This window comes from Esox lucius, chromosome 12 (genome assembly GCF_011004845.1).
Source record: "Esox lucius isolate fEsoLuc1 chromosome 12, fEsoLuc1.pri, whole genome shotgun sequence".
NCBI classification, from domain to species: domain Eukaryota; kingdom Metazoa; phylum Chordata; class Actinopteri; order Esociformes; family Esocidae; genus Esox; species Esox lucius.
Window position 1 is genome coordinate 16509522 of NC_047580.1, and position 27938 is coordinate 16537459.

General features: G+C 43.5%; 1 protein-coding gene across 6 annotated transcripts in view; it reads left to right on the forward strand.

The window, feature by feature from the left end:
* The window catches only part of samd11 (sterile alpha motif domain containing 11), a 70738-nt gene that overhangs the window by 33183 nt on the left and 9617 nt on the right, over positions 1-27938 (forward strand). For all 6 annotated transcript variants that reach the window (XM_010875560.3, XM_010875562.4, XM_010875561.3 and 3 more), the window contains exons 5-7: positions 11612-11704; positions 18753-18914; positions 24785-24929. In XM_010875560.3, the coding sequence (XP_010873862.2) occupies positions 11612-11704; positions 18753-18914; positions 24785-24929 (400 nt within the window). The remainder of the gene's footprint in view (positions 1-11611; positions 11705-18752; positions 18915-24784; positions 24930-27938) is intronic.

The following is a 27938-nucleotide window of genomic DNA, read 5'->3' on the forward strand; positions in this document are numbered from 1 at the left end:
TTAAGACCCTTAACACCAGCCACTGTTTCATTAGTTTTAGTTCTAAATTAGACTAAATGGTGGATCTTCAAGCTTTTATTTGCGTCATGTTCTTTGTAGTTCTTTGTATCTTCAGATTTTAGGGTTGGTTAAGGCACCTGTAGTTTGTGGGTTAAAATAACTATTATAAACCAAGTGTTTTGGTTCATAGATCTTGTTAGAAAGGTAATACTGGATGTAGGTCACGGTATTAAAGAAGGGGTAATGTATGTTATTTTGATATAGCAGCATTATTGCATCCCAGTAAATTGAACAGCAAAGGTCAATGTTTAGTTGTAGTGAAGAGTTTGTAATCTACAGCAAAAAACTTTTCACATGAATTAAATGTAATAAATCAAATGTACAACTTTACCATTATAGTGCATTTTGGTAATTCTCCGCACAGCATCGTTGCCATGCTACACTGTGGTTACAAACACTGCTCTCATTTTCTTGTCTTATGCCATGCTAGCTGGGGGGGGCCCCCAAACTCCCTCTCTCTGAGTAGCCGATACCTTTTCAGTACATCCTTTGACATTGAAATATGTGTTTGATAAAAAAAAACTATTCAATTTTCAAGTGATCAGCTTGTTTGTTAGCTAATTAACAATAGCTAAATATTGTCTTTTATCAAACGACTAAATACCAGCTTGTGACTATATATACAGTGGATATCAAAAGTCTACACACCCCTGTTAAAATGCCAGGTTCTTGTGTCCGAATTTTATCCACCTTTAATGTGACCTATAACGTGAACAATTCTATTGAAAAACAAACTGAACTCTTTGGGGGAAAATAAAAAATAAAAAACTCACAATAACCTGGTTGCATAAGCGTGCACACCCTTAAGCTAATACTTTTTTACCTTTTGATTTTATTACAGCACTCAGTCTTTTTGGGTAGGAGTCTATTAGCATGGCACATCCCCACTCTTCTTTGCAAAAGCACTCCAAATCCATCAGATTGCGAGGACATCTCCTGTGCACAGCCCTCTTCAGATCACCCCACAGATGTTCAATTAGATTCTGGTCTGGGCTCTGGCTGGGCCATTCCAAAACGATAATCTTCTTCTGGTGAAGCCATGCTTTTGTGGATTTGGATGTGTGCTTTGAGTCGTTGTCGTGCTGAAAGGTGAACTTCATCTTCAGCTTTTTAACGGACGCCTGAAGGTTTTGTGCCAAAATTGTCTGGGATTTGGAACTGTTCATAATTCCCTCCACCCTGACTAAGGCCCTGATTCCAGCTGAAAAAAACAGCCCCAGAGCATGATGCTGCCACCACCATGCTTCACTCTGGGTGTGGTGTTTCTTGGGTGATGAGCAGTGTTGTTTTTGCCCCAAACATATCTTCTGGAATTATGGCCCAAAAAACCACAGACTATTACAGACTAAAACCACAGACTGTTTGCCAGAGGCATATTTTTTGTGATGTGTCCATGCAGGAACAAGTAAAGAGCCCTTAATAGGTTGTGTTCAGTGAACAACTTGAATTGTGATTAGCAGCATCAAAAACATTAACAGCTACCATTTAAAACACATGATAACTTAAAAAGATGTTAACACATTCACTTTGACTGCACTTGTTAAAACATATATTTACTCACTTCAGGGTTAATCTGGATAAGTGAGGTTATGTTGTTGCTTGAACTGATACAAGTATGAAAACACTAATAGTTCTTGGTGCCAGTGTGCAACAATAGAAACCACTGTGAATGGTAGCAAAAACTATTCAGAACATTATGGACATAATGTTGCTGGTATTTTGCAGTTCCACTCATTGTGGCACATAACAAAACACAATTTGGTGGTTGGCCCTTGCTCAGTTACCCCCTGTGGACATTCTGCTCCTCTTCATTGCATTAGTCAGAGGGACAAATTTGTGGGATAATCACCCCAAAATCCAACACCTCGTCCACTAGTGTATCCGTTTAGTAGCTTAATTGGCCATCCGGTAGGTAATACAGAGAACTAGGGGAGTGGAGGGATGGTGGGAGGGAGACTGCCTATCCCCCATCATTTGGGTGGGGAAGTTTGGTGTTAAAGTCTCAGCCGCCCACTGTCTTTAGACCCCAGTTTGGGTTGGATTTCCCCAAAAGACCTGTCTAATCGGCTGCTAAGCTTAATGGAGAAATCAGCCTGTGAATAGTAATCTTAATGGAGAAAGACATAAAGGGGGGAGGATGAGAGGGGAGGGAGGGATGAGCGCACTGTGGCCTGCGCCGGAGGGGGCCTGGGCCTAAAATCTGTCAGTTTGAGCATTAGAGGGAGATTTAACTGGGTGGCTAAGCGGCTCGCTCCGTGTCTGTAAACAAGTCCAATCCCATCAGCCACTGGCTCACATTCTGTCTGCTAGGGAAGTTGGAGCGACGCACACAAACAAATGTACATGAACATGCATGCGCACATACACAAACGCACAAACACACACAACACACACACTGGGCCAGAGAGAGGTGATAGGACAGCGCAAACACGTTTATGATGAGGTCAGACTGGGTGACTGGATGAGGAGTTTTGATACTATGTTTTCATTAATTGCTTTAATGCTTGACAGTTGACATTAACAGATCATCCTATAAACCTTTTTATAGTTTTGTTCATTCTTGTCATGATTCCGTAAACCATTTAAGTAGTTCAAGCTATGTATCATGTCTGCTACTATATAGGGAATAGGGTGCTCAACAATCAGACAAACAGCACTGCTATCTCTGGTGATGTGCTTGTGTTGCATACTATTAAGTGCTCAGTGTTCTGTTCTGGTGTAGCGTCGTCTTTTCCTGAGCCCGCTCCCCTCTCTGAGTGTCTCACTCTACCAGCAGGCATGTGGTTAAAAAAACAGAGGGGAGGAGAGATGGAACGAGGGGAATGAGGGGGAGAGAGAAAGAAAGAGAGAGAGAGACAGAAAGAAAGAGAAAGATGAATGACTGTGGTGCCGGTATCAGGGGAGGGCAGACGGCGGGCTGTGGCGGCGGGCGGCAGTGTGTGTGTGTGTGTGTGTGTGTGTGTGTGTTTGTGTGCGCGTGTGTGTGTGGGTCAGAGGAAAGGGAAGCAGGCTGCCGGGCCGTCTCTGCGCCGGAGTGGGCCGTTAATTAAATCTGAGAGACAGACAGGAGGCCTGCCCCTCCCCTCCTCTCCTCTCCACCTTCCCCCCTCCGCCTCCCAGGCCCCTGGCTACTCTGGGGCTGTGGGAGGGAGGCTGGGGGGAGGGGGGAGAGCAGGGGCGCCGGGCTGAGCGTCTGGCTGCCTGTGGAAACTGTAAACCGTGGCTCTGCGGTCAGGCCATAGAGACTAACGGGCGGATAAGGTGTTTTTTGGATCGCTTTTTTTTCTCTTCCCTCCCTCCATTCAGACTCCCAGAGGCAGTTAAAAAGGAGATGACGGTGTGTGTGTGTGTGTGTGTGCGTGCGCGTGCATGTCTGTTGGTGTGTTTGTGTGCGTGTGTGTATGTGTGCGTCTATACGTTTTACCTTATGATTGGGACTAAAAATCCCTGCTGAACAAGAAAAACAAGGAACAAGATTTTTTTTTACATTTGGTTAGGTGTAGGGTTAGGGGTTAGAGAAAATAGGATTTTAAATAATAACAGGTCCCCACAAGGATAGGACATCATAAATGTGTGTGTGTTTAGCTAGTTTCCTCTACCTTTACTGGGTTTAGATTCACCACAACTGTCCTCACATGAAAACAAGAAACATGGCTAAAGGTCAGGAATTTGTTAATAGCTTTTTTAGGCTTATAGGTTAGGAGTTAAGAGGTAAAGGTTGTTCTTAGGCGTAGCAGTTATGTTATAGAGTTTAGGGTTAAAGTTTAAGGTTTACTGTTTGGGAGAATCTTTTTTTGAATAAACAGGGGTTATTTACTGTGTGTGTGTGCGTGTGTGTGTGTGTGGGGTGGGAGTTATTTTCATCAGGGTATTATTAGCCTTAAGGGGAGCGTTAACATCTTGGTTCATCTTGTTCCAACATTCTTATTTAAAACACACACACATTTAGGTTTTGCTGTCGCTGTGACCTGAAAATGATTTCCATTCAAACTCCTATTTGCCCCAACCATGACCTTAACTCCAACCTCTGAACCTTAACCCTAATCCTAACCTGAATTCTCAGGTTAAATCTTCCTACTTTTCCCTTGCAGGTATGTTTGAGACTCAAAGTACAGTAAAACACTGAAACACACACACACACACTGACCACTGATGTACACTGGCTGAGCCCACCCAGTCCTCTTCTGAACAGAAATGAATGTGTTATTCTAGCCTTATTCTTCCTCTTCAATCGTCTCACTGCTAATCTTTAGCCAGCTCTTTCTCCTCCCTCCACCTCCTCCCCATCTTCCTCCTTGTCCTCTCCTCTCTCATCCTCCCCTCTCTCCCTCTCTTCCGTCTGTCTTGGCTCCCCGGGGGAGGCACTGTGGGAGAGAAGGACAGAACGTGTGTCTCCCTGTGTGTGGCATAGCAGTGGCGGCGATGCATCCTCTGCACGGTTTGAAAGGAACCTCTCCCCCCACCTCTCCTCCATCCGCTCACCCCAGTTGGTCCGTAGCCAATCAATGAGGGGCTTTCAGGGCCGGACGACGGACGGACGGACGGGGGGGGGGGATCAATAAGTTATTAGCACCATTCTGTCAGCTGTAATGTGGAGATTGATCGGGATGCTGCGGCCCCCGGCCTTCCCCTTCCCCAGCCCTCGCCACCTCCTCCCAGCCTGATAAAGATGACAGATTAACGGAATAACAGGGGGAATTAAGGAGTCGAGCTGTCTGGGCTGTCAGCGTGCCTCCACGGCAAGTAAAGTGAGAAAAAAAGAGGAGAGGAAAAGAAGAAAGAAGAGATAACAATATAAGGAGTAGACGAGAAGATAGATGGGAGAAAGTGAGAGAGAGGTTGTCCCTGTGGTTGCCTGATAGCCTCTGTGGTAGATAATGGAAGTTGCAAGGCTATTTTTTTCTTTGTTTTAACCTGCTTCTCTTTTTTTCTTTCTTTTTAAGCCTACTACACAAATTCATAGTATTACTCAAATAACGTGCATAACTCAAAGGGGCATTTTCTTGATAAAAAAGACAATCTGCTAATAATAAGGAAACTAATGTGGTTGCTAGTTAAATAGAAGGGAGAGGTGCAGTTCATGGCTTTTGAAAGTGTTTTTTTGTATATGTTTGCAAATCGCCAAAATTACAGAGGTCTTGGAGTTTTTGACTCCTTACATAGGTACTGCCCTGCAGGCACTGCAATTATTAGTAAACATAATTAATACACAGGTAGAAGATTAGATAGAAAGTTAAAAACATGCAACTTTAATTTACTGTTAGCAGTTATTTGGTCTGTGGCTATGGTTAAAGACAAGGAGGAGAATCTATACAGTAGCAACTTTGGTTGTTCAACAAGCTTTCACAATCTCTGTTCATTAACACAATTAAATTCAAGCATGAATTCTGAATGGTCCAGATTATGAATTGAGGTAGTGTTAAAAAAATTATTATAGAAAATAACTGCATATGACTTGACCATGTGTTGCTTGAAGCTGCATTTTTCAGTTTTTACACATATTGCCATTTCCATCCACAACACCCTAGGAAAGCACCTACTATCAGGTAATAGCGCTTAACTGTTGCCCCTAGTGGTCGGTATTGATATCACATCCTAAACATCCTGGTGATCTGGACTAACGTCAGATATTGCCTTGTGTTTGTTGGTAACTCTCTGGGTTTTTAGCATTCGCGGTGGGAGTTAAGGAGTTAGCGTTTGCTCCACCAGAGCTCAGGCTGGTTTAAGGCGGGTTTGTTGTTGAATAGATGCGCCAACGCTTTAAAAAGAACCATTTAATTGGCTTTAAAAGCTTTCCGCCTTAAAATCTCTGACCCTGAGGCAATGGCTCAGGAGAGACACAGTCTTGTGTGAAGTCGGCCCAAGGGAAAGCGTGTGTGTGTGTGTGTGTGCTTGCATGTGCGCTTGCGTATGTCTGTGCATGCAAATGCATGTACAAATATCAGTCTTGTCTTTATGTAAGCCTATTTATGGGAAGAAAGTGTAACTAGTCTGGAATCTTTGTTTAGGGTTAGTCTGGAATCTTTGGTTAGGGTTTGTCTGGAATCTTTGGTTAGGGTTTGGGTTAGTCTGGAAGCTTCGGCATCCCAACATTTTATTTGAGGTCTAATATGTGACACCTATCTCTCTTACTTATCTCTCTCTTTTTTTTCTGTCTCTCTCTGGGATCTCCTCTTGCCTGGAGAGGAGACATCAAACAGGGGTATCATTAGTGAACCTCCTCTCCCTGACACCAGGGCTCTTCTCTTCCACAAACCAAACAAAAGCCTCCAAGACCCCAACTCTGCCACTCCAAGCACTCTTTCATGCACAGGCTTGCTTTCTTTCATCTCTCTCTCTTTCTCTTTCAATATCTCTCTTTCTAAAGGTTTCTATTGTACTTTCTCTCTCCTCCTCCTTCTGACTTTCTTTCTTGTTAAAGAGAGGTGCAACATAATAATGGGCGGTGTAAGGTTATCGGTCAAGGGCAACAATGTCTGAGGTCGAGGTTGGTCTCAGTTGACAACCCTTCCTTGTTGTCACGGTAACAAAGACAGGCAACATGAGTGCACGTGTAGGAAGGCCTGGATGGCGTTCACCGTTCAACTCTTCAGCAGCGCGCGTGAAATAACCAAATAAAACCAGAACCTGAAGAAGAAGCCGATAGAGTCAATGAAAGAGATGGAATCTGTGAGAGAGGAGACAGAGACAAAAAGATAGAGACATGACAAACAGCCTGTTCCTTCCTGCTCACACCACATGCCTTGCACTCGGCGTCCCCACCACCCACTCTTATTAGGCGGATATTGATTCAGGCTCTGTTTGGGGGCCGGGATGGAGAGGGAAGAAAAGGGGGGGTTGCAGCTGTAATCGTCCACTAGCTGCTCTCCTCTCTGATGGCGGTAGGGAGGCGGGGTGGGTAAAAGGAAGGAGAACAGGATGTTACTACGAGGCAAGAGAATTCCCCTGTGCTTTAATGGAAGAAGTGTTTAGATTCACCTACAGCGTAAAAGTCTACGCCCCCTTCAACTTATTCTCCTTCTGCTGTCTCTGTGCCTCGAAGTTTCATGCATTTCAATTAGGATGTTTTTCCATTTGCCATATGCACAAACCGTACTCAACACTTTAAGTGGATTTTTTGCGTGTGAAATGAAATTACAGTATATAATGAAAAAATAGATAACCTCACCACCCTTGTAATAGCAATCTTAAAAAAGTGACACATTTGTGGAAAGACACAGATCAGGGGGTGGTTACAAAAAGTTGTTGAATATCCTTTGGAACATTGTGAAAATGTGCATTAAGTAGTAGAAGATTTGTGGCTCACGATCCTGCCAAGATCTGGTCACCCATCCTAATGGATTATTAAGCAACAAGGAACTGTTTTGTAAAGATGAATGGTCAAATATTGAAACACGTAGTTTTGTTAAATTGGTAGAGACCTATACCAACAGATTATGATAATTATTAGGATATTTCAGTGCTGTATTTTAAATATATATAATTGTATTTCACAAAAACAGTAAGTTCTCCTTAAATTTGTGCAGTTTGGTGTGTGGAAAGTAGAAGACATTCTACATTTGAATAATAAATAGGCACTGACAGGACAATTCTAATAGAAGTATTGTTTCCCATATATATACAGTATCTCACAAAAGTGAGTATACCCCTCACATTTGTGCAAATATTTGATTATATCTGAAACACAGAAAAAATGACACTTTGCTACAATGTAAAGTAGTTAGTGTACAGCTTGTATAACAGTGCAAATTTGCTGTCCCCTCAAAATAACTCAACACACAGCCATTAATGTCTAAACCGATGGCAACAAAAGTGAGAACACCCCTAAGTGAAAATGTCCAAATTGGGCCCAATTAGCCATTTTCCCTCCCCGGTGTCATGTGACTCATTAGTGTTACAAGGTGTCAGGTGTGAATGGGGAGCAGGTGTGTTAAATTTGGTGTTATCGCTCTCACACTCCCTCATACTGGTAGAATTGTTGCTCTACATAAAGATGGCCTAGGCTATAAGAAGATTGCCAAGATCCTGAAACTGAGCTGTAGCACTGTGGCCAAGACTATACAGCGGTTTAACAGGACATATTCCACTCAGAACAGGTCTCACCATGGTTGACCAAAGAAGTTGAGTGCACATGCTCAGCCTCATATCCAGAGGTTGTCTTTGGGATATAGACGTATGAGTGCTGCCAGCATTGCTGCAGAGGTTGAAGGGGTGGGGGGTCAGCCTGTCAGTGCTCAGACCATACGCCACAAACTGCATCAAATTGGTCTGCATGGCTGTCGTCCCAGAAGGAGGCCTCTTCTAAAGATGATGCACAAGGAAGCCTGCAAACTGTTTGCTGAAGACAAGCAGACTTAGGACATGGATTACTGGAACCGTGTCCTGTGGTCTGATGAGACCAAGATAAACTTATTTGGTTCAGATGGTGTCAAGCGTGTGTGGCGGCAACCAGGTAAGGAGTACAAAGACAAGCGTGTCTTGCCTACAGTCAAGCATGGTGGTGGGAGTGTCATGGTCTGGGGCTGCCGTCATTGGGGAGCTACAGTTCATTGAGGGAACCATGAATGCTAACATGTACTGTGACATACTGAAGCAGTGCATGATCCCATCCCTTCAGAGACTGGGCCGCAGGGCAGTATTCCAACATGACAACGACCCCAAACACACCTCCAAGACGACCACTGCCTTGCTAAAGAAGCTGAGGGTAAAGGTGATGGACTGGCCAAGCATTTCTCCAGACCTAAACCCTATTGAGCATCTGTGGGGCATCCTCAAATGGAAGGTGGAGGAGCGCAAGGTCTCTAACATCCACCAGCTTTGTGATGTCGTCATGGAGGAGTAGAAGAGGACTCCAGTGGCAACCTGTGAAGCTCTGGTGAACTCCATGCTCAAGAGGGTTAAGGCAGTGCTGGAAAATGGTGGTGGCCACACAAAATCTTGACACTTTGGGCCCAATTTGGACATTTTCACTTAGGGGTGTACTCACTTCTGTTGCCAGCGGTTTAGACATTAATGGCTGTGTGTTGTGTTATTTTGAGGGGACAGCAAATTTACTCTGTTATACAAGCTGTACACTCACTACTTTACATTGTAGCAAAGTGTCATTTCTTCAGTGTTGTCACATAAAAAGATATATTCAAATATTTACAAAAATGTGAGGGGTGTAGTCACTTTTGTGAGTTACTGTATGTATAAATAGTAGTGCTGTCAAATGATTAACATAATTAATTGCGATTAATCGCATAATCTTCTGTAGTAAATCACAATTAATTAGTTTTAGAATGTGTTTAAATTGCGCCCTTAATACACACTTTTCTGTTTAAAGACATACTTTGTTTTATTGCTAACTATGGACAGTGCTTGACTGGGAATTAAATAAATGCAAGTTGTCACAGCCCTTAATTTAGTTTAATATACATACAATGCCAGTCTATAACTTACCACAATAACTGGCTGCATCTAAATGGAGCCCATGTAAATCTAAACAGAATCTTGCCATCTCATATTGTTTTCTTGATTCACCCATCAAGGACAATATCTGCTATGTTAGGCTACTGTATAAAACACATTAACACGCGTTAACTTTGACAGCCCTAATATATAGAATAGATATTAAGAGAGTATATAATATAGTATATTATTATAATACTACACTATAGTGTATACACAGTATATACATAAATACATATGTATATAAGTATATATATGTATATATACAGTACCAGTCAAAAGTTAGGCAATAGCTTTAAAATATCCACACCCCTGAAATTACCCATTTCCACTAATAAATCAACTACAGCTGAGATAAATCTGCTTGAAAGAGGGCCCCCATCCACAGTGAGGATATTTAGGAAGGTACAACATTTATGGATCATGTTCATATTAGGCCTCACCTCCATGCCAATAAAACCTCTATTTGATAAATTACCTGGAACTTTGATTGTCAACTGTATGGCATAGACTCTGTCAAGGACCAGTTTTAGCCACTGCCAGGATGCTAAAACTGGGTTGTCGTTGGATTTTCCAGCAGATCAGTGATCTAAAGCTTTCATCCAGAACTCTGGCTATGTGTTTTCCCACCTCATCAATATGAGAAGACTCAGTACTGTTATCTTGGCAAGGGGAGGGTGTAAAATATACTAAATGAAATGTAATGCCAACTGAGACGTGTTTTATGAGATTATATATATTTTCAACCAAAGAAAAACAAAGTCTGGGTAAGTTTTGAAAATGAGGGCAGAAGCCAAGGTGGACTTTTTCTTGCTTAGTCTTTGACTGTGAGGTTTGGGTAGTAACACATCCAAAGGCTTTTTGCGACATATGAGAGACATAGAGAACACAATACAATTTTCGGCACATAATTCCTTCTCCCCTATTTCATACACACATGAACACACACTTGAACACACACACACACACATGAACACACACACACACACACACATGAACATACACACACGAGGAACATAGGCGGGATTTGTCATCCTTGGTGATGCAGGCCCCTTCTCGCCTGATGCAGGCCCCCAAACCTGCTCTTCTCCAGAGGCCCATAGCTTCTCCATGTCTCTCTCTCTTTCCATCTCCATGTCTCTCTCTCTGCTCTTTCTATCTCTCTCTTTCTATCTCTTTCTTTCTATCCCTCTCTTTCTATCCCTTTCTTTCCGTCTCTCTTTTGCCCTCATTTCGATTCCAAATCCTTTGTTTCATGACACAGTAATGTACATATGACCAAAGTGTACTTTTAAAATTATAAGTGTAACATTAAAGTTCAAGTGATAATCAAGAAAGTCACGATTTTACTTGACTTTGACTTTAAAGATGAAAATGTTTGTAATATTCTGGTATTTCCCAATGTTTGCAATATTTTGACAGAAACAGGACAATCAGTAAAACATTAATTGAACAAAATGTCAAATTTCAGCATATACCTTTTTATATCACTATCCCTCATTTAAAACAGATAATGTAGAGCGCTGCCTCTCTAATGCTCAGAGAGGTTTTTGAAACCTTCAATAATTTTTCTTCAGATTGGGGAAATTACACACTGTTTTAGATTTTTCTACATCTCAGTCTCTGGTTCTGCTGTGGTACGGTGATTGCACTGCTTTTCCTCAGTGGTGATCCAGGTTTTCCTCTGACTGCCCTTCTCAACAGCCAGGGCTCAATGAGCCTTTACTCCGTCTAGGTTTTAGATCTTTTACCATGGTTTAACAACACTATGGGCCAGCACTTTGAGTTTGTGTTTCTGTTTCCAAACAGGTCATTTTGTTAAATTTCGAATGCGTTCCAATTGTGGCTCAAGGACAGAATAACAGCCTTTTCACCTTGTTGGTTCTGTCTAGCGACTTTGGGTTACAGGTCAGATGCCCTGCTAGGCTGTCTGCTGCCCCATTACATTTGACTCAAGTCTTGGTATTGGTGGGCTTGGTAGACATAGAGTGGGGCTCTGTTTTACTTAGTCTTTCAAGGCGCCCGGCATGTATACATGTACCTAAGGGACAGAGCAGGAGACAGACACACACCTCATTGACTGACCTCTCTGTGTTGACAGATGATCTTCTAGGCAAGAGGAGAGCATACTCCCCCAACAGCAGCAGCGAGTGCCTCTCAGACAGCAAGAAGTCGCGCAGCGTTTCCCCCAAAGGTAAGATTACAGAAAGGAGGTGGACAGAGGAGAAGAGATGAGTGGAGGAGCTTAATTGATTTCCAGTGAGGAGAGAAACTAGGTGTGAGCTGGTGTTGAGTGAAAGCACGGGGTCAGGGTTACACACAAACACACTCACACATGCACTCATATACACACACACACACACACACATACACAGACAGACAGTCTGGGAGAGGGAGTTGGGGGAGGAGTGTTGGCCAGCCAGCAGAAGTAGTTGATATGGAAGAAAGGGTTCGGTCACCTCTGCTCTTCTTCCAACACACAACACACATATACAGTGGGATAATGCCACAGTTATCTGTACTGTCCAACAGACTACTAACACTGGGATAATGCCACAGTTATCTGTACTGTCCTACAGACTACTAACACTGGGATAATGCCACAGTTAACTGTACTGTCCTACAGACCACTAACACTGGGATAATGCCACAGTTAACTGTACTGTCCTACAGACCACTAACACTGGGATAATGCCACAGTTATCTGTACTGTCCAACAGACTACTAACACTGGGATAATGCCACAGTTAACTGTACTGTCCTACAGACCACTAACACTGGGATAATGCCACAGTTATCTATACTGTCCTACAGACCACTAACACTGGGATAATGCCACAGTTATCTATACTGTCCTACAGACCACTAACACTGGGATAATGCCACAGTTATCTGTACTGTCCTACAGACCACTAACACTGGGATAATGCCACAGTTATCTGTACTGTCCTACAGACTACTAATGTCATAGAATACATTATTTGCATGTATTTGAAAGGCCTAAACTACTATGAAAGGCCTAAACTACTAACTTGTGCTTGCCATAGCAATTGGGAATTGCGAATGTCATCAAGAAATGAATATCTTTTCTTGCTTTTCTGTGAGGAGCCAGCATGACTACTTTGTCTCCAGACAAGACTTCCTCAGTTACAGATGGTTAGATTTGTCACACACTGGCACACTATTCATGTGTTTGGTGTTGGTCCATGGTATCAGCTCAAGCAACACATAACCTCACTGATCCAGATGAGCCTTGAAACCAGGACATATGGTCTAGCCATGTACTTTGGTTATTGCAAAACCTTTAGGCAGCTGTGGGGCTAAAGGCAGCTCCACATTTGCTTGTAACACAGCTCAAGCAAGGTCGGCTAGCTAAACCAAGCTATATTGTGTTATATGATGTTTTAATGGGTTATTATTGCATATTATTTAGGGATTTGCCCCAATCTGGCACAAATATTGCTTTGTGCAAGCAATAAAGATGGAACTATGTTGTAATGGTATTGATGGTATAACAGTTGTAACTAAGATGTAACATGGGAACCTCATAATGTTACTAAGGGAAATTACCCATAATGCACAATGACATCGAAATTATTTAATTGAGAATATTCAATATAGAGTAGTATATAACAATCTATAAATGATCTACAAATTCATTGGTCACAATTTTTCATTCTGTATCCTGGGCACGACATACCTTCCCAGAGATATATTTAGGTGGATGGCCCTGGGAGTGTGTGCATGCACACACACACACACACACACACACACTGTGTTGAACAATCTTTTGTTCAAGTTTTTTTGCAGATTAAAAAAGCAAATGCCAGGTTACCCAACCTCAGTTGTGCGGCCAAAGGCGTGCCACAAATATGTATTTTTCATAACGAGTCTGGATTTGACTCTCTGTATGAACATTTCTTTAATTCAAACACAATCCTACTGTTCTGAATGGCTAGAGCAAGGACACACATTATAAAAAAAAACATTTATGTATAAGGAACAATCCAACTGTAAATATTTCATGTAGAGATTTTTCATTGATCTTATGTTGTTACTTTTTGTTTATGTCATGTTGAGGTGTGTTTAGAATGGAGTGTATTCAGTGACCTTTACCTTTATATGACCTCTGACCTGGCTGAGTCCTCACTCCTGTGTGTGTGATCCATGTTAGGTGCGTTAGATGCCCCCATAGAGATAGAAAAACCTGAAATATCTGCCTCTATGTGTTTTTTTTAACCAGTCCACTCTAGGGTTCAATATTTTCCTGACAATCTACCAATTGTGCTACATGCAGTCTGTTGCAAATGACATTAGTTGCAGCTTTGTCGTTTTCTCTTTTAAGGATGTTGTCGCATGCTACTGGTGATGATTTTGAAAGAGGAAGTTTCTGATTGTCCACTATCTAGTGCAGATTAAAAACCATAAATAGCGCTGTGTTAAACAACCGCGCCATTATGTTATTATCAGTAGGCTTTTGTTACTTCTTACTATTTTGCATTCTGTAACTTTCATTAGTCTAGAAATAAACATTTCTGTACAGTTTCTTAGTGTTACAGCATAAAGTTAACAAAATGTGAGCCTTCTGCTTACACAAACCTGAGCTATGATCTTAATAAAAAATCACCCTTCTGCAGTTGCCTCAGTTTTTTGGGGGGGTAGATCTAGAATTATGGATAAGTCAATTCGTGGAAGAGGCTGTACATTTAATGTTTTGCATGGATGTTTTGCATTATGTCTCTGTGGCATTCGTTTTAGTAACGCTATGACACACTCATTACTGATTTTTACTGAATATACCAGTAATTGTAAAGTAGTATCCCAATTTTGTTACCGTATTAGTGCATGTTTTATTCACGTGTAACTGCAGTACAAATAATGCATGTGCCTTAAATGTAAGGTCTGTAACCAGCTTGGTAGGATTAAATCATTTTCTGGCTTAGGGGTTAGGTTTAGGTTAAAACATACAATTCAGGAGTTAGTGTTAGAATTCGGGTTATTTTTAGGTTTAACCATAACTTGTTAGGACTAGGTTAGGTTTTGGCGTAAAGCTTATACTGTTGAGGTTAGGGGTAGGGGTTAGGGGATAGGGAATGTGGATTTAGGGTTTTCCGTTCCTCAGAAGGATAGAAAATCAGTTGTGTGTGCATGTGTGTGTGTGTGTGTGTGTGTGTGTGTGTGAAAGACTGCAGCAGGAATGGTGGATTAACTAAGCTTTAGAACACTGCTGATCTAATATCTCAGCGTGCTGAGCCTCATACACACCCAAACACTGACGCTGCACAGGGGTGTTTGTGTGTGTGTGTTCCTGCTGTCTGAGGGTTTTTACACCACGATAGTGTTGAAACTTTATAGAACACGGTTTCATTTAAGTAAGATTCACATGAAGTGTAAATACAATTTTCAATTCACACAAACCGCGAGTTACTCATGCGCACCTGGAAGGTGTGTAAACTCACGGACAGTGTTGTTTACATGGTAACTTACATGGCGCTCTCCAACGAATAAGTGGTGTTTCTGGTGATAGTAGAATTGTTTTGGCACCAATGTGTGTTGTTTTGAGTTGTTTCCCAATAATGATTTTTGTTTTAATCTGATTCATTTATGCAGCTGGAAGAACTTTCTGAACCAGAATTCCTAGGTCCCTGCTAATTCAACTCCAATACTAACTGGGCAAGCAGTCGTCTTTAAACATCAGTAGCTGTGGGGAGTTTTGGTCAGAAAGGTGTCCCGCATTACCTAGGAAAGTGGCGTGTGGCAATGGACAGCGTTACCCGTCTCACTATAAAAATGTATCTCTGACACAGCCTTGTCCATCTAAATAAAATTATTGTAGTGGCATACCACTGACTCTGGTATACCACTGATTCTGGCATACTACCGATTCTGGCATACCACTGATTCTGGCATACCACTGATTCTGGCATAGGACCGATTCTGGCATACTACCGATTCTGGCATAACACCGATTCTGGCATACCACAGATTCTGGCATACTACCGATTCTGGCATACCACTGATTCTGGCATACTACCGATTCTGGCATACCACAGATTCTGGCATACCACCGATTCTGGCATACTACCGATTCTGGCATACCACCGATTTTGGCATACTACCGATTCTGGCATACCACAGTTTCTGGAATACCACTGATTTGCAGCCTTATATATTTGCCCCGGGTTGTGGGTCCCTGTACCTATTGCATATGCGGGGCTGTGGTTGGCACCGTCTGTGATAGTTTTGGGTTTGATTGTGGGTGTGTGTCTGTGTGTGGTGGGTGTGTATGGGGGTATAGCTGTGCACGGATAAAAAAATGAAATGATGCTAATATACATGGTTTACAGATAGCTAATGTCTGCTAGCTTATGGCTGATCTACATCCACCCCCTCCCAAAAAAACTGTTGTAGTTTTCAAACCCTCTAAGTCTTACCCGATGTGTACACATAATGCCTTAGCAAACAGTGAAGTGAAGAGATGAGTGGCTGAGAGACAGAGACACAGAGAAAGACAAACCAAGACAGAAAGGGAGACAGAGAAAAAGAGAGGAAGAGGGACAGGGAGAAACACAAAGACAACAACCTGGAGAGGGAGAAACAATGAGCAGGACAGAGAGAGAGAATGGGCCAGAGAGAGAGAGAATGGGACAGAGAGAGAGAATGGGACAGAGAGAATGTGACAGAGAGAGAGAATGTGACAGAGAGAATGTGACAGAGAGAGAGAGAATGTGACAGAGAGAGAGAATGGGACAAAGAGAGAGAAGGTAACAGAGAGGTTTGAGTTTGTCAGACACTGTCCTATCTGTGGCAGGTTGGTACCCCCCGCATAGAGCCCACATAGAGAAATGCAGATGGGTAGAGAAGCATAGTTTTCACACACATAAACACAGACACAGACACACATACACACAGACAGACACACAGACACACAGACAGACAGACACACAGACAGACAGACAGACAGACAGACAGATACACAGACACGCATACACACAGACAGACAGACAGACACACAGACAGAGAGACAGATACACATACACACATATACACACAGACAGACACATACAGACAGACAAACATACAGACAGACAGACAGACACACAGACAGAGAGACAGATACACATACACACATATACACACAGACAGACACACAGACAGACACACATACAGACAGACAGACAGACACACAGACAGACAGACACACAGACAGACACATACAGACAGAGACACAGACAGACACACATACAAACAGACAGACACACATACAGACAGACAGACACACAGACACGCATACACACAGACACGCATATATACAGACACACATACACACAGCCACACTTACACACAGACACACATACACACAGACACATATACACACAGACACACGTACACACAGCCACACTTACACACAGACACACATACACACAGACACACATACACACAGACACACATACACACAGACACATATACACACAGACCCGCGCACACAGTTACACACACTCACATTGGTTCACCTAAACCTAAATCCTAACCTTAACTCTGAACCACTGACTTCAACAGTTGAAGTATAATACCAGTGCACACATACACACACAGACAAACACACAGGGGTCTCTGGGTGGCTGGATTAGTTGGAACTTGGCATAGGAGATGGAGACAGCAGGCTTATCCTTTCTCCCTCTGTCTCTCCCTCTTTATCTCCCTCTCTCCTTATCCCTCTCTTTCTATGTCTCCCTAGCCCTCTCCATGCTTCTCCTGCTTGCATGCTCAGGGCCAGGGTCAGGTTTCATTCAGGAGATAACAGTAAAAATAACCTCCTCTTCTTGCTCCACCCTCTCAACCACCAACCACCCTGTCCCCCCCCGCCTGCCAGAACCTCCACCCTCAATCACCTCCACCTCCTTCCTCCATTCCTTCACCTCCTCCCACTTGCCTCTACTTCTTCACCTCTTCCCCAGTTCCTCTACTCCCAGTTTCAGGTTACTGCAGTAGAAAGAGAGAAAAGGAGATGAGATGAGACGCAGAGAGAGCCACACAAAAATACACACATATGCTGACATAGTTTTAATCAGAATAAATACTTTCTATTTCTAGCTTGTAATATAAGTGATTGCTCAGTGACTGGATCAGTTAGAGAACATCTGCACCACTGTTTGATAATGGATTCTAATTATTTGTGTTTCAAAGAGCACCTTGTATTCTGTATTTTTCTATTCATGGTGGGATAGTGAAGGCTGTTAGACACTGAGTGATTGTACATTAAGTCACCTGTGAAAACTATGCTCCGCTGCTGCCTTTGCCATGTTTGTGTGTGGGTTGCTATACTGGTTAACAGTGAGATAGTGGCTAATTAAGTGTGAGGTGATGTTAAGATAACTTTTAGTGGGGAGTTAGTGGTGAGGTAATACTAAGATTATTGTCGGGGTTAGTTATTTGTAAATTAATAGTGAGTCAGTGGTAAGATAATGCTAAGATAGTTGTCAGTGTCGAGTGACTGGTGAATCAATAGTGAGGTAATGCCAAAATAGCTGTCAGTGTGTGGTGAGGTAATGAAGAACTGCGGTTCAAGGCGTGGTAATGCTGAGGTTGTTGCCAGTGGTGAGGTAATGTTAAGATAGTTGTCAGTGTTCAGGTAAGATAGCTGTGACTTAAGCAACCAGATTTTTGACCGACATGTTAGACAGCAATTTCCACCATCATCATCTAAACACCAAATGAGGGAATATCTTCTGGAAGAATCATGTCCCATCCCTCCAGTTGAGAGTCTTGTAATATCCACTGGTAGCTCGCGGTGGCCCAACACCTTACTGAGAGACTTTGTTGTTTTTTTGTTTAAATTGTCACCCCTCAGTATGTTAACAGAAGAGATCCCTATCTTTTTGAAATGTACTATTTGTAGTCTACAGGCCCTTACAAAATAATGTTTTCTTTGACCATAAACAAGATATTACTCCTTGTAAAACTTAAATAGCCATATAGCCTAAAGCATGATTTAAACTATCATTTTGGTATTGTGGATGGTATTTGGTATTGTGGACGGTTTGGGCTACACATTTGAGTATTTATTTTTTACCAAAACAAGTGGGTTATTCACTTTGGTATTGCTATAACCACAGATTCTAGCTTTAATTAATAAGTGTTGAGATAGTTTTGAGCTCATGAACATTGTATGTAGATAATGGTGAGTGGATGGTTCATATTGAGTTAGTGGTGAGGTAACTCTTTTCCTTTCCTCTGTACAGAGAACTCCCACACCCCTGTGCTGGAGGGGGGCAGCCTCATCCACATGACCCCAGAGGAGCACTACAGACGGATGATGTCAGCGCTGAATGAACAGGGTTCTTACGAGGAGCAGCAGCAGCGGCTCTACCAGCTGGCTAACAACATGGGTCTCCCTCACCATGGTGAGTAGAGTGTGTGTGTTTTCATTTTACATACCCAGTTAGGACCAAAAGTTAAGTAAAATATAAAAAGGGACCCTTGTTAGGACCTTTTGCCTGTCCCTGGCTAGGAAAAAGTCAATTTCTGGTTTAGGGGTTAGGTTTAGGGTTCATTTTAAAATTGGGGTTAGTGTTCGATTAGGGGTTACTTTTAGGTTAAGGCATTACATTACACCCATCATACCTGCTCACATAACTGACCCTAGTCCACCACTGGTAGAGCTTACCCGGTCTATGACCAGTATTGGAGCTAACCCGGTCTGTGACCAGTAGTAGAGCTAACCCTGTCTGTGACCAGTAGTGGAGCTAACTCGGTCTGTGACCAGTAGTGGAGCTAACCCAGTCTGTGTCCAGTAGTGGAGCTAACTCGGTCTGTGACATATAGTAGAGCTAACCCTGTCTGTGACCAGTAATAGAGCTAACCAGGTCTTTGATTGGGGTTGAGGGGTCTGTCTGTGAATATGTCACCCTGTCAGTGTAAATCTTTAGCATGGAGCTGGTCCAGCCAATGTCAAAGTGTCAGCCTAGGAGATTTGTGACACGCTGCTACCCGCTTTAAACAACGCTCCCAGCCAGCACGCCCAGGCGCCGCTATCGATTCACCGCTTACACATAGGTTGTCAGCCAACCCTTTAAATCTCCAATACCATGGAAATTACAATGGTCTTTTTTTGCACATGGTTCGTAGCTATGGAGGACCAAAATTATATAAATAATTAAACATGCCACTTTATTATGAAATGATATAATATTTCATAATAATTTAATTATATTATGCGGTTTTCATGATCACAAGTGATATCTCAATCAATACAAATGAGTGTTCTTTAGCCACTGATTGGCTAATGCTTTTACCATTGCTGGTCATGGCTACCAAGGGATAAAGCTCATGCTAGCGATATTCTCTCTGGTAGCATGCAAATTTATAAACAATGTTGTCTACCTGGCAACAACTTTTCAAAAGTTTGTCAAAAAAGACACACAACCTGCAATGCCAGCAGAAGTGTATAACTAGCTAGCTATCTAGCTACCAAAACAGCTAGTATTTGGTAGTCACTAGCAAGCTAATATTGACATTAGATTTAGTACAGACCCTCCAGGATCTATATCTGCCACCGTCTCTGTATGCAAATAGTGCGCAATCGTATAGATCAGGGAATCCCATCATTGCTACTGTGAGTTAGTCCATTTCTTCCTCAATTTTACAAAGAAAATTTAAGACAGCTTACTTGCATTGATTGACATATCCCTTGTGATTATGAAAAAGCATGGTAACATCAAATAGGCCATGAATTTATGAAACAGAACACAATAATATATAAATGGTCTTGAAATTATGAAAAATGCCATGATATTATGTTATACATCTTGTGATGTAAAAAGGCTTTGGGAAATAAAATGTATTATGAAATAGCATACTGTTGTTTTGAAAAGTGGATTTTTAAAAAAGATTTCATAATAACTTGCCACTTAAATAAAATATTTATTAAATTAATTATATATTTATTTATATAATTTTGACTCCTCTGGTCCTCCATACGTTTACTTAAGTAAAGAGAATATACTGGGTTGGAACTTGAACATTTTGAATTAAATCAGAAAATATGGTGGAAAGAAGAAAAAAAAAATCACATTAAAAGAGACCCTCATTCGACTTTTCATGAGTATTTTTGTTTCGGTGCTGTTTTAAACCCATGTGGCATCAGACTTTTACCTTCTGTTTTATAAAGTATTTTTACATAAATTGTCACCAGATTTTACAATCCCCTTTGCAAAAGCACAAATCAAACCGATTCAACAACTTAAACCCTATTTTTCTTCAATCTAAATGAATTTTTATTTGATTAGTAAAGTTGTTTAATATTTTCGACTACATATCTTAGAGTTGAGGACTATGAAGTTTTTAATTTCCATCCCTGCATCTGAGGAAATGTGGGCTGAAGTGCATTGCATTCTGGGGGTTTAATGGCCGTGGGTGACATGTTCTCTGTTTTCCCTTCCCAGAAGGCTCCTCTGTGTCTAAGGCGTACACTCTGGTGCAGTGAAGGGGTCTCATGGGAAGGCTCTCTCTTTCCATTTGTTTTCAGTCTCTCACTCACTTGGTTTTAAAATAATCCTTAAGTCGTTTTCCTCCTTCCTATAGTCAGACTAACTGCAGCCCTTCCAGCTGTAAAAGAAACAAACATAGAGGTGGGGAGAAAGAAAGCCTTTAAGCAGTGAAATATTCTGGACAGATGAGTGAAAGAGCAACAAAACCCAGGATGCATGCTGATTATTAATTAATGACGCCTGGGCCTTGTGGCAGTAATGTTCAGGAAATCACATACATATACTTGCCATTTAAAACAGATAACACGCAGGCGTGCTCACGCTGACACTTCATAGAAGGCTTTTCCTCTTTAGTAATGTGTTCATGTCCTCAGTTAGTAATATAACATGTGGGGTGTGTATGTACTTAAATGTGTGAACGGTTGTGTACTGACTCCACTAAACATCGTCAGCCAAGGCATTGCCAACTCCTCCCAGCAGACAAGTCTTTGGTGTTACTGATATTCATCCTAGATTCGGCACCTGGTGGCTGCCTTCATCAATCTCGCTTTCCCTTGAGCTAGACACAGAAAACTTGCTTTGAAACTTGCACTTCAGTTTTAACACAAAGAAATACATGTGATACTTGGTGTGTGTTTTTGACCTTATGTTAGCCCTTCTCAGTTTCATTGGCTCTTGTCCGTCTTCCCTCCAGTCCCCCAACATTTTTCAAGGAACTGTCCAGGGCTTCCGGACTTCTGTGAAGTATTAACATGTGCTGTGTGGATTGGTGCGTCAGTTGCGTTCAGTGTTTGGATCGCTGAGGGTTGACCCCAAACGACTAGTGAATGTTGTGGGAGTATACGAGTCCTTCAGAATATGAATGTGTGTGGACTGTAGGATAGGTTCCACTTATCACCGCGATATCATCCTCTATGAGGTCATAGCAGGCGTGTCAGTTAAGCGTTTTTTACCTTATCTGGTTTTGAGTTTACAGAATATTACGTTTCGTAGGTGACATTTTCAGGGGCTAGTTTTGTTAAGCAGCTGATTGGTTGTTCCGTAGTGTAAACTCCCTCTAATTTAATTTCATAGGCCAGTGGATTTCCCACCTGTACTGGCTCCCTCCTCCCACTCCCCTACCTGCTTCCTTTACTTTGTCTTCCTCTCCTCTAAGGGGATGGGGTGGAGGTGACAGAGGGAGGGATGGCCTTGTCTGTTCCTTGAGTGGTTGATCTGAATCGCTCCAGTGAGAGCCCCCTTGACATTGACCTGAGCTCTGGTGAGCCCCTATGGTCCTAGTCCCCCCCCCCCCCCCCCCCCCCCCCCCACCAAACATGCTTTTCTTTCCAAGCATTGCGGTTGCTTTTATATTCTGTCTTTTTTCCCTCACTCCTCCTTTTCAGTTTTTTTCTCTCTCTCTCCGACTTTCTCTGTTGCCTTGGTCCCTGCAGAGCATCCTTTCATGTGTTTGAAGTGGAGGGCACTGCAAATGAAAGTGTGTGGAGGGGGTGTGATGGAACCGAAGTGTGTGTGTGTGTGTGTGTTCGTAAGGTGCTCGTTCGGGGGGGCTCTCCTTGGACCTGACGAGGGAATGGAGCGGGGCATTGGAAGTGGCCAGGAGGGTTTCTTCCTTCTCCCCCTTTCTGTCTCCCTCTGTTATGATGAAAGGAGTGAAAAGAAAGGAAGGAGGGGTTGGAGGAGAGAAAGTAGGAGGTAGACATGAAAGATGAAAGAAGAGGGCCTCATGTTTAGTCTCTTCTGTACTTCTTTTTTTGTTTGTCTGCTAGCAGGGCAGCACTGTCTAGCACAGTCATTAGGACCAGCATGGTAGCCACACATCTCTTAATGCCCACAGTCAGAAGCCTAGGGGAACTCACTTCCATTGGCTCTTGTTTTTCCAGAACTTCATCTACTTGTTTATACCATTGGCTTTGGAAGCTGGAAGATGATTCAGTAAACCTATAAAATAACTCTGTGTGTTTGAGTTTGTGTGTGTGTGGTTTGTTTGTGTGTGGTTTGTGTGTATGCACGCGTTACTGTAAGTCATATATAAGAGCGTCTGATCACTGACCTTAATGTGCGTGTCTGCGTTTCTCAGTGAGTGAGGTTGTCTGTTGATTTTCTTTACCCTCATCTCACTATTTTTGCCGGCCTGGTTCCCTGTGGGAGGCCCAGGTGCCCCTTCCTACCTTACATTAAACAGAATAATGGAGAACGACATGAAAAAGAACGCTGGGTTTGGGAGGCAGGGAGGAAGAACATACATACCTTCATGTTCACCAAATCTGTCCTGGAGAGCTTTAGCACGCTTTTGCTCCAGCCCTGCATGGGTGTGGGATTCACACCGGTCAGTGTTAGAGCCACATTACAGGGCTTTCAGATGGACATGGGCAGTGTTTGCTGTTAATGTGGCGTCTGGAAAGGCTGGGAAATTGCCTTTGAAAGGCACATGCATGTGTTCCCAAACTATGTCAACCTGACCGATATACACAGACCCAACCCCCCACCCCTGCCCGGTCAGATGTGTGTGTGTGTGTGTGTGTGTGAGAGAGTGTTGACTCCTTCCCTTATCTACCCCCACCCCCCACACACACCCCGTCTGCCGCCAGTTGAGTCCCCCACGGCCCGGCAGCAGCAAACAGATCGATACCCCAGAGCTGGGACGCATTAATATCTGTCGCTCCACCCCCGACCCTAGCACCCGCTCAACACCCCAGCATGCACGGACACACGCGCGCAAGCACACGCACGTGGAGAGAAGAAGATATATATATACACACACAAACACACACACAGACTCGAGCACACTAAGAGAAGAACACATACACACACACACACACACAGCGACGGCGGCGGAAATGGCCCCTGGATCCCGCGGGATCTGTCTAATTAAAAAGGGGGGATGGAGGAGGAGTGAGAGGGAGGGAGGGAGAGAAAGAGAGGGAGATATGGAGTGAGACGGAGGGAGGGGGAGATAGAAGGATGGATTTTCTCTTGAAAAGCCTCTCATTAGAGACCATGTCTCCAGGTGGGCTTGGCTGATAATGATGAAGAGAAGGACAGAGTGGGAGAGAGAGAGGAAGAGAGAGTGAATGGAGGGAGGGAGCAGGAAGGAAGAGTGGAGGAGGGGAGATCTGGGAATAGAGATCCATGTCGGAAGTTCCTCAATCCTATTATGGAATAAAGGCCAAGACTTTCCAGTTTCTGCTGCTTGAGATTCTGGATTTCCATGGTAGCACTCTTTCTATCTGTCTCTCGGCTTCTTTTCTCCCTCTATATCCTTGGCTTTCTCCTCTTTCTCTCCATCCATCAGACAGAGCTAGGATTTGGATGGCTGGAGGAAACTATATCTGTGTGTTTGTGAGTGTGTAGACAGAAGTCTGCATAAAAACAGTAAAACCTTACAGTTTCTTTTTGCTGGTCCCCACAAGGAGAAAGACTTGTGGGTTGGGAGTAGGTTTAGGCGTTACGGTTAGACATTATGATTTTGTGACATTGTGATTTGCATTGAGCCGTTTATTACTTAGCAGGGTATTTAGGAGCTATTGCATACCTAAGAACATATCCTGTACTTCTGTCGTAAGAGGAAGCACTTTTCCTCCTCCAATTCCAGCTGAACCGTCACCACACATTTAGATGGAAATGAAGAAGTAAACTTTTACGATGACACATACATTCTAGCAAATCAAATGCATAGCTGGGATTCTTAATTGACTTGGTTATGAAATTACTTATGCCCGGTTCCGCAGAAAATCATTCAGAGGAGCGGCTTGATGCTGAAGTGGTTTTGTCTCCTTCTGTAGATCTACTGAGGATGCGTCAGGATGCCCTAGCAGCGGTGAGGAACGCCGGGGGTTTGGAGGCCCATCTCCCCTCAGCGGGAAGCTCATCCAGCCAGAGACGCAAGCAGGGCTTGCCCCAGCATCGAGATGCTCACTATACAGAGAGGTAACATAAGCCAAACGCCCGGTCTCCCTGACAGCACTGTCACTTCCTGGTAGAAAAACAACAGAATAATAAAGACTAGTGTTTGTGGGTGTTTCTAGGGGTTAGGTTGAGGTTAGGGTTAAGATTATTAGAATTAGGATTGTCTAAGGACAGTCAACTTTAGTGTCCCATTGAAAAAGCTAAGTAAACGCGTGTGTGTGTGTGTGTGTGTGTGTGTGTGTGTGTGTGTGTGTATTGGTGTGTACATTAAATCAAAACTGAATAGTGCACCAAAAGCTGAAAATATATATATTTTGAAAATGTGGAAAAGAGATAATGAATTTAATAAAATAAAAATGAACAGGCTGTGTTAGATGAGATGACATAACCCTCTCTTTAGCCTCTTCACTTGGAACCCAAGTTGTTATTGTGAGGTGTGTGTGTGTGTGTGTAACTAGGGGCACACAAACAAAATTGCTGCTGCAACCTTCTCCCTCCCCCCTCCCCCCTCCCCTCATCTCCTCCCCCCATGGCCGCTGCGCCTCCCAAACAAAGCCGGGGGCAGCGGTAGTGGGCGGGTAATTGCTTGTCGATTATTTATGTGGCGCGGGGAGAGGTGGGCGATCGATAATGGCCGGCGGGGCGGCGGCAGGGGGGCGCAGGGGAAGTGTGCGTGTACGGGCGTTGGGGGTTGTGTGGCTTCTTTCTCCAAGCCTAGCGTCGGGGATGTGTGTGTATATGTGGGCCAGAGTGTGCATTTATGTATGTCTTATGCGTATTTGTCGGCTGTGTGTGTAGCTGGGCAGGTTAGCTGTACTCAGTTATCCACCAGCATAGACCGTAATTAGCCTCACAGGACAGGGGGATGTTAACTAGCTCTGTGCACTTCTCGACTTCCCTCCATCCCTCTTGCTCTCTCTTTCTCTTCTTTCATCCATCCTCTCATCCCTCTCTGCCTGCCTCTATCCATCTGTCACTCATTTCTTTTCACCGTGTTGCTTAATCCACACCCTTTTTACTCGTACTCTCACTAAATGATGTAGGGCTTTTGAGTAGAAAAAGAAGAAACTTGCCCTTCCAGCTCCCAGAGGTCATGTGTGTGTGTGTTGTGGTCACATGATTTAATTGAATAAAGGACAGGGGTGTGTGGTCTGCCACGGCCCCTCATAAAAGCAGGGTGTAAGAGAGTGGGAGAGACAGGGAGGTGAAGAGAGAGAGTGGGAGAGACAGGGAGGTGAAGAGAAAGAGAGTGGGAGACAGGGAGGTAAAGAGAGAGAGAGTGGGAGAGACAGGGAGGTGAAGAGAGAGTGGGAGAGACAGGGAGGTGAAGAGAGAGTGGGAGAGACAGGGAGGTGAAGAGAGAGAGTAGGAGAGACAGAGAGGTAAAGAGAGAGAGGGGGAGAGACAGGGAGGTAAAGAGAGAGAGAGTGGGAGAGACAGAGAGGTAAAGAGAGAGAGAGAGTGGGAGAGACAGGGAGGTAAAGAGAGAGAGAGTGGGAGACACAGGGGTGGAGAGTAAAAGAGAATGAGCAGTTGTTACTTTGCTGCACTAATATTTAAATATGCACTAATATAATACAAATATAATACATTAAAAAGATTTGAAGTGCCATTATCCTTTTGAATCATTTGTCTGTGCGATGTTTAACTTCTGAATACTATCTCTGGTGGTGTAAACAAATGTTTGTCATGCCAATAAAGCCCTTTAAATTGAATTAAAAGAGAGATATGTGGGGTGGGGATGTATAGAAGTATAGATGAGAGAGAGAATGAGAAACAAAAAAGAAATAAAGAACAGTTAGAATGAGAGAGAAAAGGAGAGAGGGAGGAAAGAGAGAGAAAGAGAGGTGGGAAGAGAAGCCATCCCTCCAGGCAGCTCACCTTTCCATCGACCCCCCCCCCCCCCTCCCCCCCACCCCATCATTGATTATCTGAGGCCCATTAGGAGCCATTGTTAAAAACAAATCATTAGGCGGGTCGATATACTTAGAGCCTGGCTTTCCATTTGTCTGGTCTTAAATGGCAGATCACATTTAGGGCTTCGTCCCAAATGGCACCCTGATACGGAGCCAGATGTGTCCTGGTCAAAGACAGGACACTACAGAGAGAGACTGTACTGACAGACAGAAGTCTGCACGGGGAGAGACTGTACTGACAGACAGGTCTGCACGGGGAGAGACTGTACTGACAGACAGAGGTCTGCACGGGGAGAGACTGTACTGACAGACAGAGGTCTGCACGGGGAGAGACTGTACTGACAGACAGAGGTCTGCACGGGGAGAGACTGTACTGACAGACAGGGGTCTGCACGGGGAGAGACTGTACTGACAGACAGGGGTCTGCACGGGGAGAGACTGTACTGACAGACAGAGGTCTGCACGGGGAGAGACTGTACTGACAGACAGAGGTCTGCACAGGGAGAGTCTGTACTGACAGACAGAGGTCTGCAAATGGAGAGACTGTACTGACAGACAGAGGTCTGCAAATGGAGAGACTGTACTGACAGACAGAGGTCTGCACGGGGAGAGACTGTACTGACAGACAGGGGTCTGCACAGGGAGAGACTGTACTGACAGACAGGGGTCTGCACGGGGAGAGACTGTACTGACAGACAGGGGTCTGCACAGGGAGAGACTGTACTGACAGACAGGGGTCTGCACGGGGAGAGACTGTACTGACAGACAGGGGTCTGCACAGGGAGAGACTGTACTGACAGGGGGTCTGCACGGGGAAAGACTGTACTGACAGGGGGTCTGCACGGGGAGAAACTGTACTGACAGACAGGGGTCTGCATGGGGAGAGACTGTACTGACTGAAAGGTCTGCATGTGGAGTGACAGAGAGGTTCAGCAAGATATAGCAGAGACAGAGAATACAGAAGAAACAGGATAGGATGGAGCTATAGAGAGAAAAACAGGAAGAGAGGAGAGAGAAAGGGAGTTAGAGGAGAGAGAGGTGTTATGGAGGAGGGGAGAAGGAGTTAGAGAGGAGGAGAGACAGAAAAGGAGTTAGAGGAGAGAGAGAAGCATAG